Consider the following 14,288-nt stretch of genomic DNA (forward strand, 5'->3'; position numbering starts at 1 on the left):
CTTCTCAAAAGTTACTCAATATCCTTAGCAATTTATTCCATTCCATGTCACAATGTAGGTTATCGAGCTCCTGTCTTTAGCTGCATGAGGTCATGACGAGTAGAACAAGTCTGACTGAGAGCATACATAGATAAGACATGGTGTGGAGAGGCGATGGTGGCTAACAGCACCACCAGGTCTTGCTTTATGCCTCAAGAACATGTTAAAAGAATCCTTATGAAAACGAAAGAGTGATAGTTCACTTTTTTCAGCCTTTCGTAAGAATGCGACAATGTGAGGATGTCACAAATCCTCACCATTGTGTCAACAGTTTCAGATGACAGTTGACAAGGTTTGCAAAATAACACTAAAAGACACGGAAGCTTAAAAAAGACAATAAAACGAACACATAAGTGATTTTTAAGGTTATCTACAGCTGCCGTTTCTTTCTGCAAAAAAAGAAGGGCGATGTACAGCCATATTCTATATCTTACTGTTAGGGCAATCCTCATCATTTTACACTTTGGTAAGTAAGAGCTCCCTGTTGAAAATTTGGTGATGGACTTTTTCTTCTGAAATAAAAGTGAACTCGGCTTGTACCTCAGCACGAGTTAGCCGACTGCATATGACGAATGAGAATTTCATAATAAATAAGTTTTCTTCCCCACAAAGGACTCGCTGATCTGTCTACTGGATACCTACAGCGAGGGAAAGGATGTCTGATTCTGTTGATCAGACTGTTCTATGTCCTGCGTGTGGCACAAAGTGAGTAAATGTATATACTTACATTTTCTGTCTGCATAAACCGCATTTTGCTTGTCTACAGTTTGGTTAAAAATCGTGACAAACACTTTTAACCCCCTGCCATCACCAAAAGCAAAATGTGGGTTTACACTCCAACGCTTAAAAAACTGCCTTCGTTTAAATTGTCTGTCATTATTTTTCCTTCATTGACGATGAAAGGATATTTTTTGAATCTTTTTTAAGCCAGATTCATGTCCTGGTGTCTTCACGCAGACTTGGATTTTCGTTAACTTCTCAGACATAGAGATGGCTACATTATCATCGTCGTCTCTGATAGCTAGCTAATGATGACTAGACAGCCTGCAACTGTTTCAGGCAAGACATACCTCCAGGGCTTGCAGGTCGGGAGGAGTATGGGAGGACCTGCATCAGCTGCGGCTTCTCCATGAAACTGCGTCTACAACAGGGAGCTAGCGAGGGCGTCACCTTCACAGTGAATGGCACTCAGTTGACAGGTACATTTGTTTGTAAACAACACAGGTGAGGCTGTTACTAAATACACAGGAACACATGACTGTAAGTATACTTGTTGGTAAAACAAATACAATCGATGGTAAACAATACAGTATGGCTGTAAGCAATCACCTATAATAATGGCTGGGATGTTAAACTACAAAACATGTTTGGCTGTTACAGCAAAAGGCATGCATGACGGTTGTTTGTTTGTTTGTTTGTTTGTTTGTTTGTTTGTTTGTTTGTGTTCAATGCCGTGCCAGCAACTAGGGATGTATGTCTGTTTGTAAGCTCAACTATATATGAAACAAAGGCAAGGTTATATATAACCAGATAACACAAATATATATACATAAATTATTAATAGCTTTAATGCTGTGAAAACCTGCATTTGATGGCTTTCTACGCAAAGTCAGCAACCAGTCATAGTGATTACTGTTTCCAGAACTGAACAGTGTTATATAGAAATTCCAGTCAATGCTGCTACATTGAGATTCTGTGATTCCCGATTATTAACATGCATTGTACTATTTTATGATATATTTTTAATCCTGTGTTCTAACAAAATGTCGGCAGTGAGAGATGAGTTTAACCCCGCCACGTCCCTCAACGAGTACCTGAGGAGGACAGGTGTATCCCGGGGTACAAAGCAGCTGTGTATTGAAGGAGGGTGTGGGGTGTGTCTGGTGGCCGTGAAACTGTACGAGCCGGTCAGCGCCACGTCACAGGTGTACGCAGTCAACTCGGTGAGTCTGTGTTTGTTTGTTTGTTTGTTTGTTTGTTTGTTTGTTTGTTTGTTTGTTTGCTTGCTTGCTTGCTTGCTTGCTTGCTTGCTTGTTATGTGTCCCATGGTTTAAATGAATGTTTTGGATTTTTTCTTTAAAATAGTGTTTAGTTCAGCTGTACATGTGTGACGGGTGGGAGATAACGACCATCGAAGGACTGGGCAATGTCCGAACTGGCCTCCATGCAATACAAAAGCGTCTGACTAAGTACAATGGAGCTCAGTGTGGCTTCTGTACCCCCTCCCAGGTCATGAATATGTATGGGTAAGTAACTACAACTAACAAACTTCTTAAATATTTTACGATTATCGTATAAAATATTTTGGGAACAAAATGTTAATTATAAAGACTGTAGGGTAAATTGAAATCAATTTGAATTATTTTAGGTTTTTCCTGTCAACGCTTCTCTTTTTATTTTATTTTCTATCTAATCAATTAAATTTGATGTTAGTTTGCTTCAGAGAAACCCCACACCCACCATGCAGCAGGTCGAGGACGCCTATGATGTCTCTATTTGCCGCTGCACAGGTTAATTTCTCTTTTTTTTAACAAAACAGTAATATGCGATGACCATAATTACAAAGGTTTACCTGCTGGTTGCAGTAATATTTGTAATTAACAGGATTCCTCATCACATAGTTTTCATTAATGATTGTATTTAGAGTACAGACTTTCTGAACCATATCAAACGTAAATAAACATATTCAAAGACCAGGTACCGTATTTAAAGTATTATAATATGCTATTTTCGTCTACACATCGGTAGAGCACGCTGTACTGTATCACTTTGTGTTACTATACAGGCTACAGACCCATCTTGGATGCCATGAAGTCTTTCGCTTCAGACGCCCCACCTAACCTACAAGGAGGCATGATTGATATCGAGGTATGGAAATATTGACATCATTATCATTAGAAACAGCACCATTACAGTAATATTTTTTTCTTCACTTTTTTATTATTTATTTTCGAAAAGGTAATAAAATATATTCGTTTGGGCATGTATGCACGAATGCTAATATTTTTCAAGTGTGACAGACGAGACCTAAATAGAAGTCGTTCTTTTGCAGGATTTGAACCCCAAGATGTGCAAGAAGACCGGTACGAAATGCGAGGGCAAGTGTGACAACAAGAAGGACAAGAAGCGCTGTTCCAGTGATCGACAAGAAGACAGCAGTTCAATCCCTAACGTGGGCGCCAGGGCTGTGTGGTTCAAACCCACCACACTGCAAGAGCTGTACACCCTGCTCCATCAACACCGCACGGACAACTACCGCCTGGTCTTCGGCAACTCTGGCTTCGGTAACGAGGATTCTCATGATGACACTTTCTCAAAACCATTTATGAAATCACGAATTACTCCATAAGCATGGCAACATGATTACTCACATCAATTCGTGTAAATTGTTCAGTATATTCGGTCTGCACTTCGACTAACGGTCTACTGTTGATGAGTTCGATTGGGAAGTAAGAAGGTCGCTGGCTGGAAGCTGTCACATTAATACTGCCCATATACCAACTGCTCCTCTAAAGGATTAATTACCTGAAATATCAGGAGACGAAAACAGCGAAGTAGGTAGCTAGGCTCCACCTCGCACACCACCTCAATACTATGAGACTATTTATCTGGTTTTTTTTTTTGTCGGCTAACATTATGTCTATGTACTATTTTATGTTTACCTTCTCCTTATGTCAGGTGTCTACAAGGAGATCGGACCGTGGATGTATGACATTTTGATTGACATCAGAGGAATACAAGAGCTGTACAAGATTGAGGTGAGATCAACCAATAAATAAAGAAAAATTATTTAATGAAAGAAATGATCGTCTGCGCATTGAGCGCATCTTTGTGATGCGGATACTAGCGCGGTATAAAACTACATCATCATCATCATCATCATGCAAAACCGATTATTTCAAGTAAACATTCTTTCGGACGCACTTCGCTATACGAAGGTCATCTCTAGTACGACTACCTACTTAGTCCCATTTACGACAGAATCTGTACTCTATTCAAACTTCTTCCTATGTCACCTGTTTAAAAAAATAAACATTTTTTTAAATAGAAGGATTTGACAATTTCTAGAAGTATATCAAATGGTTTTTTTTTCTTAGATGTAGCTCTGACGTTAGTGAACTCTTGTATGATTGATTCCCCGTGTAGGTTACAGAGATTATTGTATCAGCTGAACTAAACAATTATGCCATTAATGTGACGTGGCAGTTCACTCCCTCGCTGGTGTGGGGCGCTAACCTGACGCTGACCAACATCCACGACCTGTGCGACAAGGCGCGCAGCAACGCATCACTGCCGTACGCCGCCGTCTTCGCGGAGCACATCAAGAAAGTGGCCAACAATGGCGTCAGGAACGTACGTGTCACGTGTTACAACTTGCAACATGCTAGTTTCTAAATATACCTTCACTAATTGTACAATATTGCTTGTCAGAGAATGAAAATGTTTTTTTACCCATTTATTACTCGTCAACTCCGTAAGAAAGGTCTTGAATGTTTGTCTCTTTATCTCAGCTGGCATCATGGGCAGGCAATCTGATGCTGAAACACAAACATCCAGAGTTCCTCTCTGACATCTACACCATGCTGGATGTTGTTGGTACCAGACTTCTGATTGGTGAGTGTGTTTCAGTTTGCACACCAAGATAGGGCAAGTGGTCACGAATGAATAATGAATTAAAATATAAACAAAGCAAAACAAGCAAGCAAAAAGAACCAGAATGGCTCTAATTCGATGAAAATAAATTTACCAAAAGCAGAAAGCCCTGACCGATATGTAAGAATATTTCTAGTGTTTTGAAACTTTTGTTTCCTTTTAGGCGATGAAACTGGAAACAGAAGCCAGTGCACCTTGAAAGAATTTCTCAGCCTAGACATGCAGGGCAAAGTCATCGAGGCAGCCTTACTCCCAACCTACACCGACACCAACTACTACATCCGACTTTACCGTGTTTCACAGCGACTACAGGTGAGATTCTTTCATTCTTCATTAAAAACAATCCAGCTAATACGGAAATATATTTTCAGGTTTCTTCACAAAATAAATAATTAATAAACTAATGGCAAGTATTATTTATTCTTTCTCCAGGCTGACCATGGTCACGTGATAGCAGGGTTCAACATGAAGATAGACAAGACCAACAACTGCACGGTGCTACAACGACCAACTATCGTGTTCCAGGGCATCAGCGGCACTCTGGTCAGTCTGAGAATCAGTCCTCACGAGTCTTCGCCGCTCAGATTAAATTTATTGACATATAATTGACATTAATTCCTGTGACGAAATCACGGAAATTACAAATATTTTTTACGCAAGAAAAATATTTTCAGTAAGTTTTAGAGTGACGAGTAAAACAGAGCTGTTTATTCACTTGTTTCTTTTCTTCTTTCCTTTCCGTAAGTGTCAAGATACTATGCATTCTTCTTGTTAAAAAAAATCACCCTATTAAGCAGACTAAATGATGCGAATGATAATAAAAGTCTGGAAAAAATAGAAGCAAACATTTGATCCTTGTCGATAGAACCGTGCTGAAAATACAGAGGCTTTTCTGGAAGGCAAGCAGCTGGGTGATCCTCAAGTTCTGAGAGGCGAGTATCAGTAACAAATAAATACTTTTTACCAAAAAAACGAATTTTTCCTTGCGCACTTAGTGTATTTTATGTACAATGTTATTGTTTGGTTAAGTTAAGGATGTATTTTTTTTTTTTTTTGCAGACTCACTTTCTATGCTGAACATGGAGCTGACCCCTGCCAGTAGCCCTCTACTCGCCAGTGCTGATTATCGGCGAAGTACTGCAATGTCATTCTTCTACAAGGTATCTCCTTTGCATTTTTCTAAAATAACATGATACGGTGGAAAAGTGACAAAATTTCCCAATCATTCCATCTTTAAAGAATTAAGTGAGATCCCTGTAAGTGCCAGATGGTTGAGTTTTTTGTCAGAATCTCCGCTGTCTAGCACATATTGTTTCCAGTTCTTAAGTTTATAGCCTCATTTTCTGCGCACTTTGTATATTTATTGTCTGTTTGTAAAACCTTTCTCGTCCTCAGTACGTGCTGGACGTGTGTGGAGACAAGGTGGCTCAGAGGTACCGCAGTGGAGGGGCCAGTCTGGTGCGCCCAGTGTCGTCAGCAAGGCATTCCTATGACACCCGACAGGAGGAATGGCCTCTGAACCAGCCCATCACCTCCATCGACGCTGATTACTTGGTAATCGATTGTTCGAACATTTTAAAATACTGTAATTTCAACGTGTGCGTCTGCCATTATATGAACTCAACGTTTGTACTCACCTAACCAAAGACAATCTTGAGCTTCTTTGAACTCACCTTCTTTCCCAAGTGACTGAATTTCCACGTTAGTGCTCTATTAGCTAAGCTGGGTACATACGGCCACCCGGGCTGGAGAATGGCTTCGCAGTACTTAAGCACCTCATGTCAGGCCTGATGTAAATTTTAATCCAGCGACTTCATCAGGTTGATTTCCTAAATAAACAGCTTTGTAAACAACAGAAAACCTCTATCAACCTACATATGCAGGTTTCTGGAGTGGCTCGGTTCTTGGATGACCTCCCACTGGAGTCGGACGAGCTGCACGCTACTTTGGTTATTAGCACAGAAGGAAACGCTGAAATTGCCTCCCTTGATGCCCAGGTGGCGCTGGTAAGTTGGTGTCTGGAAATTAGTTAATTATTCCACCGGATATATATACATGTTTTATGTCATTGTTTTTTGTTTTTTATTGTTTTTTTATTTTTGTATTTTTCCATGTTTTAAATTTTGATAATCAAGCAAATGTTTGTTATCAAAAACTCTTCTAAGAAAATAACAAGAGCTCATTATATGCATCACCGTATATTTGTCAGTCTTTACCAGGGGTACTCAAGTTTATTCAAGCTTCTGACTTTCCAGCCGGAGGAAAGAACAGCTTTTCCCTTTTTGGTCCAACCCCAGAAGAGGTACACACTGAGCTTTTATCTCTATCTTTTTTGTTATGAGAGTGCGATTTTTCCGTTCAATGTTAATAATTTGGAGAATCACATTCAAGAGTCTTCTGCGCTAGAAATGAGGTATTAGAAATTATGTAATAAAGAAGAGTAAGACTGTTGTAACTAGAACATAAACACCAAGACAGAAACAATAAAGACACAGAGACAATGATATACCAACATAACAAAGATACCAACATAACAAAACAAGATACCAATATAGTAATATAAACAACAAACAGATTCGAAGACAGCAACACACCAAAAATAAACTCCCCAAAACAGAAAACGAATTATGAATTTGTTTAGTTCTTCATCAGACACTAGTGTGTCTGAAATATCTGATCCATTTTAAGAACATCTGTTGTAAAGGGACTCATGTCAACTTGTCTTCTGTGTTAGATTCTCTCAAGCGGTCGTGTGGAGTATGCTGGGCAGCCCATTGGCATCATCGTTGCAGGTAATGTTCTTAAATATTTTTTCTCTAGTATTTGTATAAGTAGCCTCTGTCCAAAATTAATCATGCAAAAACGACTTTCTTCTTTGCTGCATGTTCTCAATGACCAAGAAGCTTTTTCCTAACTTCTCAAGATATCTGCATAACTCGTAAAATCGGGTATAATTTATCATATGAACCATGAGACCTGTATCTATTTATACATAACATTTGAGTGGCGTGTCAAAGAGTTGTTACCTATACCTCCCTACAGACGACCCTCAGATGGCAAGTACAGCTGCCTCCATGGTCAGGGTGACCTACAAGAATGTCCAGCCTCCATTGTTAGACCTCAGGACGGCCATCAACCAGAAGTCATTCTTTCCCCACCAGACGGATCCTGTCATCAGAGGTGACCCAGACTGTAAGTAGTGCAGCTCCTGCACTTTAGTACCTGTTCATTTTCAAGTACGACCGGCTGCTTTTTAAGCAGCACTTTTCTCTTGGGTTTGTGTATATTTGTGTTTGCTGCAGTATACAAAGCATGTGTATATACATATGTATATATAAATACTACAAAAAATCTGAGCAAACTCCTTCACAACATTGTGTTTCCCAGCGGCCATAAGGCAGTCCCCTCGCCGCCTGACTGGGTCTGTAGAGGTAGGAGACCAGTACCACTTCCACCTGGAGTCACAGAGCAGCAGGTGTGCCCCCAACGACACGGGGGGCATCGACATGCGGGCGACAACTCAGTGGGTGGACGGGACAGTGAAAGTTGTGGCTGAAGCCCTCAACATCCCAGTGAGCAGGTGACTAGTCATTTATTTCCTTCCTGTTTAGTCTCCATTCTCCCAGCTCATTGGCGTTCTTCTATAGTTTAGAGATACAACTTTTCGTGTCAGATGAATGAAAGACTTACTGAACGATAAACAAATTGTTGCATGATGAGTTTTGCTAAAACAAGACAGAACTTTTCCAAAATTATCTGTAGTACCTTCATGCTTCTAATGAAAAAGGTTTTTTGTTTCCATTTCAGCGTGAACCTGGAGGTCGAACGCCTCGGTGGTGCATTCGGAGGAAAAGCTTTCCGCAATTCAATCGTCTCTGGAGCGTGCGCTTTGGCTGCCTACATCATGCAAAAGTAATGAAAACAGAGCTTCCCTACTTAATCACAAGCAGCAACTATACATTTGTAGTTGTTGTTGCCAATCACGTGTCAACAACATTAAACATTATGTCATGTCCAAACGCTATAGTATGTTGTGTTTGTGCTGTGCTTCGGTCCTTGGGTTGCTCTTGGTCTGCCTCGGAATCATAATCCTAAAGCCTGTCATGTTTACTCTGCAACGAAGATTTATTTACATTGGTTAGTGAATATAATATTCACACTTAGCTTCTTCTCCAGGCCCGTGCGCTTGGTCTTGGACCTGCACACGAACATGAAGGCGCTGGGCAAACGCCATCCGGTGATTGCAGATTATGAGGTGAGGCGTTGTCTTCGGTGTTTTGTTGTTGTTGTTGTTGTTGTTGTTGTTGTATTACAAATGTTGCCTTTGTAGCAATGCAGTTTATTAAAAGACATTAGAACCTCAAATAACACGTACGAATCACAACAAAAAAATCAGGAAGCTGGGAAAGTGTTTCAAACTCTAATATTACCATTCACAAAGCACTTAAGCAGCAACATAGAACAAAAATACATGTGGCAACCTTTCTCTTAATTTTTCCCAAAACAAAAACTGACAGCACACTTTTTTCTTTCTTACACCTGGCAGGTAGGTTTCACGGAGGAGGGATATCTGAATGGAATCAAAATCACCTACTACTCTGACTGCGGTCACGCTGATGTTGACTGGACCTTGGTTTTCCTTTCCATGTTCATTGACAGCAGTGAGAGCTTTATCTTAGTTTTATACACAGATCTTTTCTGCACTTCCTTCACATGCACTAGTTTTGGTTTCCTCAGATTATAAAGATATTGTACTCAATATTAAATATATCTTCATCGACAACACCAATAGTTTTGTATGAGTGTTATTTTTGTTTATTTTCGTTAGTAGAGAGTGTCTCTAAGCATCGAGAGTTACAATTTTTACTCTTTCACAGATTCTGTCCTTTTAACTGCACCCTTTTCTGTTTTGAGCAACAACAAAAAAAAGTTTTCTACGGAAGAAAATGAACTGAATCGGTTTACCTTTTGACATTTTTAGCCTACTTTGTCCAAACTGGAACCTCACCCAATTACTGTAAGAACAAACAAAGCGGCCAACACCACCTGCAGAGCACCAGGTATGTAGACGTACTATAAAATATTATTTCTTTTATTATTTTATTGATTGCTTTTTGTAAACTAAAGTTACCTGTGGTCTTATTTTAATGAAATATTAATATGATGTATAATAAGTACACTAGAAACATAAACTTGCATCAATTTAATCATGTCAGAGAATTTAGACAATGTTACAAAGAATTTATCTTTGTCGCAGCTTACTTGTCTTATTAACTGCTTAATTTTTTTGATTAGTAATTACCAATAAACTAGCTCTTAACAGTGCAGCTGATTTCCAGTGTCTGTATGTCATCTCTTTCCCAATTATCGGTGCGCTGTAACATTCTCTATCTCTTTCATTCGCTTATTGCTCTTTCTTTCTTATTCATCTTACATAATATAAAACTATAAAATTTGTTTCTATCATTCATCAAAATTTTAAAAGAACGCAGAAAGAATTAATGAATTTGCTACATTGATATAAAAGGGGAAAAAACACATAAGACAAAACTAAATAGAATTCTTTTTTCTTTTTTTTCTCGTATCTTTGAAATTCCGTGGCTGACAAAGATGCCGTGCCCTCTCAGTTCGTCTTTGATACTGTGCTGGAGCATGTTGCCAAAGCGCTTAACAAGGACCCCACTGACATTCGAAAACTTAACCTCTATCAGAGAGGACAGGTAACACTACACATCTGTCTATTAATTTAGCCATCCACAAGACTCTTTAGTGGTCTGTAGAAAAAAATTAAGAAATTTACCGAGACGCACAAAGAAAAAATGGTCAAACAAGAAGCAATAAAAAGAAGTACTAGATGTGAGCTAAAGTTATGTATACAAGCCACCGAAAATTCGTTTTACATCTTTCAATATGAATGTTTTCTTGGTAACAACAATTACAAATTAAGACGGCACATCATTTTTTTTTCTTTCTTCTTAGTTTTGGTCACTTAATGTAACTAATCCAATTATAAAATTCCCTTTCGATTGTCGCTAAAAATTTGCATCTCTAGCACCTCAATGCTTCTCTACAAGATGAAGACACTGAAAATAATCATGAATTCTTTGTCAAAACTAGTTTTCACTAAATGGGTCCAGGCTGGACTACTGTAACATCCAGGAAGTTGTCTCCCAGTTAGAGAGTTCTTCTGACTTGGAAGTTCGAAAACGTCAGGTGGCCGAGTTCAATCAGGTAACAGGCAGAAAAATTAAACAACACATTTCCTTTCTTATAATTATATAAATATGTTATCAATTGATATAATTTGACGTGTAAAAAGTCTTTTTATTGTGATAATGAATTTCAATGTTATGGCTTCATTGGAATCCACACACGCACTCACACAGATCGCATATCTTGATAAACTTAGCTAATATGTGTTTCAGGCAAACCGTTGGAAAAAACGTGGCATTTCTTTGGTTCCTACAAGATATGGGATGGGCTGGTCGGGTGGCCATTACAGTGTGTTTGTGGCCATCTACAACTCTGACGGCTCTGTCGCAATCGAACATGGTGGCATCGACATGGGACAGGGAATCAACACGAAGGTAATCAGACTATATTTCGCCTCGTGCAATATTTGAGAAAGTGAATGCTCACACGTGGACATCGACATGCAACTCGAAATTCCCATTGTACATCCGGGTTACATACTGTACAGGTGGCACAGGTGTGCGCCTATGAGCTGGGTGTACCATGTCGCTGATCCGTGTCAAAAAGAATTCTTCTACTGCCAACGCCAACTCGGTCTACACCGCGGGCTCCATGGGCAGTGAACTGTGCAGCATGGTGAGTTTAATTTATTTACTTATTTTTGGTGTCACAACAAGTAGTAATTTAATGGAAGTAGTTTTTATTTTCTGGTTCACATATCCAGCGATTGCCGTTGTGTTATCTGACCACACTTATGATTATTGTTGTCTGACCACCAGGTCATTCTGTTAATACTGCTGTCTTATCTCATAAGGTCACATTCAAATCCTGTAAATTTCCTTCTGACTATTGTGACTTCACTGGTAATAGTAATTTGTTTAACCATAGGGATTTATTAGTGTTTGTTGTTGCATTATTTCACCACAGGGAGTCATCCAGTGTTGTCAGAGACTGAAGGCGAACATGGCGCCAGTTCGGATGAGGATGCCGACAGCACCATGGAAGGACATTGTTAGCGAGTGTTACCGCAGTGGAATCGATCTCTCAGCACATGCCTTGTAAATACGATTAAATAGCTGCTTTGATTACTACTCCTTATTTAATCTCAATTCCTTTAATCTAAGCTGAAGTGCAATAATCACCATATGTAGTCTCTTTGATGCACAAGGAATATGTAATAAGCTACGGACAAAAACGTGTCGGATTTTTTTCTAGTTCTTTTGGTGTGTATTGTAAATAGGTTGCTGCGATAATTTGTACAAAAGTAACGTGAAGTTAAGCGCTAACATCCTTCTAAACAATCAGACTAGAACTAGTGAACCTGCAGACCTACCGGTCCTACGGGAAGAGGTGGAAAGAGATGTACAGTCTGAAGGGAGGAAATTCTCCTGGCGTTGACAATATTCCAGTTGAGCTGTTCAAGAGTGGGGAAGAAACTACAAAGGCCCTCACTGCTCTATGCCAAAGAGTCTTGGAACGCAAATAATGACCCCAGTCAAGGGACCAATAACTGATTTAACTTTAAACTACATAAACCAGAAGTAGAAATGCAAGAGTTGGGCATCACATTGCGAAGTGTGTTGTCTTATACATGTATTTAGTTGTTTGACTCGTCTTTTCGTGTTGCAGCACGAACCCATTCAGCGAATACCAAACCCGTTACAGTGTGTACGCAGCTGCCCTGGCGGAGGCTGAGGTGGACATCCTCACCGGCCAGTCACAGATCAACCGCGTGGACATCTTGTACGACTGCGGGGAAAGGTCAGAGTTCATCTCTCTCTGACACTTATGGCGCCATAGCAATGTTTTGATTATCTATGTAAGCAGTGTGAGAGATGCCTCATTCTTAATAATGCCAAGATGTAATAGATAGTTTTGCGCCATTCTTATTGTGGCAATGAGTAGTTGTTTTAATCTAGTTTAGTTTGAGTCCCGAAATCGACATTGGCCAGGTAGAGGGCGGCTTTATGATGGGTGTGGGATGTCATCTTCTGGAGGAAAGCAAGTACGACCCCAAAACTGGAGTCCTTCTCACGGACGGAACTTGGGTCAGTCTTGGACATTAACTGCATATTTATTCCATAAGCGAAAAAAGGAAAACGGTTAACATTTTTCTTTGAAAATATTAATAGCTGCGACTAAAGAATTTAACACAAACATGCGCGCACGACAATCACTATATTTTAAAATCTCAAGAAATCGGTTTGTACATGACTACTGCAATCGTTCAGCGTATAGGATACAGCAGACAAGACTTGCAATAAGTACATGGTATTTCACATAAAAACAAAAGGGAAGAAAAAGTAACTCACTTAAATACTGAACTACACTATGCTTACTAAACTGCAGGAATACAAGCCACCCCTACCTAAAGATCTGCCTATAGATTTCCGGGTAGCCTTCCTGAGAAATGCACCCAATCCTATAGGTGTACTTCGCTCCAAAGGTAGGACAAAAACTTCCTAAAAACCGTTTCTTCTACCTGTCGACCTTAGTTCTCTTATTATGTATAATTTACTATTGCTAAAACTAGGTTATTTAGCAGCTGATTTTACTTATTTAAAAAATATCATTTACGTTCTAATTCTAATAATACAGTCAATCATAATTATCTCCAGTTAAAGCCAGGAAGCATGACAGGTCCCAAGTGACGCTACTTAAACAAAAAATAGACTGAATATTTGTTAAAAATGACCAAAAAAAAACCTGATAAACAGTTTGACAGGAATTAATAATGTCAAAATGGAAAGTTTGCATTTCAAATTTATGAGGTTATTAATAGATTAGATACAGTACATAAAAAGTATTATTTGTGAGTTATGCTTTTAATTGCATAGGAGAGTATTACTGCTTCGCTTCGATGTGTTTTCATAACAGTGGCAAAAGCATCCCACATTTCCTCGCTGACTAAAGCAGTAAATAACATTTCCACCTAATAATCTTCTTCGTAGTCACCGGCGAACCCCGATAGCCATGAGCAGCGCCGCTGTCTTCGCCATCAAGCACGCCGTGGAGGCTGCACGTGCCGAGATCGGCCAAGACACATACTTCACACTGAGTATGTCCCAGCAAAATAGTTTGACATTTAAAAAAAAATGTAATGTCTGACCGTGAATAATATATGTATATACCTTTATAATCCGTTTGCTTGCGATATTACAGAGACTTGATAGACGATTACCACTGAAACAAAAAACAGTTTCCATGTTCAGTTTGACTAATAGGGTGTTCTGATTTTTAGACTCGCCAGCGCTGGTGGAACATGTCCAGAAAGCCTGTCAGGTAACTCCTGACCAGTTCACCTTTGGAAACTGACTCCCTGAAAGTCTGAAGAACCACAAACGCATTGTGTTACACGGAAAGACCTGATCATTTGGGGCTACATCTGTCAAGATTAAGCCAAG

The 14,288-nt window shown here is 39.4% G+C and overlaps 1 protein-coding gene and 1 pseudogene across 1 annotated transcript; both read left to right on the forward strand.

Annotated features, from left to right (window-relative positions):
- Positions 1-487: 487 nt before the first annotated feature.
- On the forward strand, positions 488-10,923 carry LOC112558486 (xanthine dehydrogenase-like). Its single transcript, XM_025228947.1, has 27 exons — positions 488-505; positions 652-744; positions 1,099-1,238; positions 1,813-1,982; positions 2,125-2,285; positions 2,473-2,549; positions 2,825-2,907; positions 3,092-3,323; positions 3,718-3,797; positions 4,246-4,392; positions 4,551-4,653; positions 4,856-5,004; positions 5,125-5,235; positions 5,558-5,624; positions 5,752-5,852; positions 6,088-6,246; positions 6,576-6,698; positions 6,902-6,994; positions 7,427-7,484; positions 7,735-7,884; positions 8,080-8,272; positions 8,500-8,604; positions 8,869-8,947; positions 9,239-9,353; positions 9,674-9,752; positions 10,303-10,412; positions 10,810-10,923. Exons 2-26 carry the CDS (start codon positions 695-697, stop codon positions 10,328-10,330), a joined length of 2,853 nt encoding a protein of 950 aa, XP_025084732.1. The 5' UTR covers positions 488-505; positions 652-694; the 3' UTR covers positions 10,331-10,412; positions 10,810-10,923.
- A 214-nt stretch (positions 10,924-11,137) lies between these two features.
- Positions 11,138-14,199, forward strand: LOC112558812 (annotated as a pseudogene).
- Positions 14,200-14,288: the final 89 nt, after the last annotated feature.

Source organism: Pomacea canaliculata, linkage group LG3 (assembly GCF_003073045.1).
Source record: "Pomacea canaliculata isolate SZHN2017 linkage group LG3, ASM307304v1, whole genome shotgun sequence".
In the NCBI taxonomy this organism is placed as follows: domain Eukaryota; kingdom Metazoa; phylum Mollusca; class Gastropoda; order Architaenioglossa; family Ampullariidae; genus Pomacea; species Pomacea canaliculata.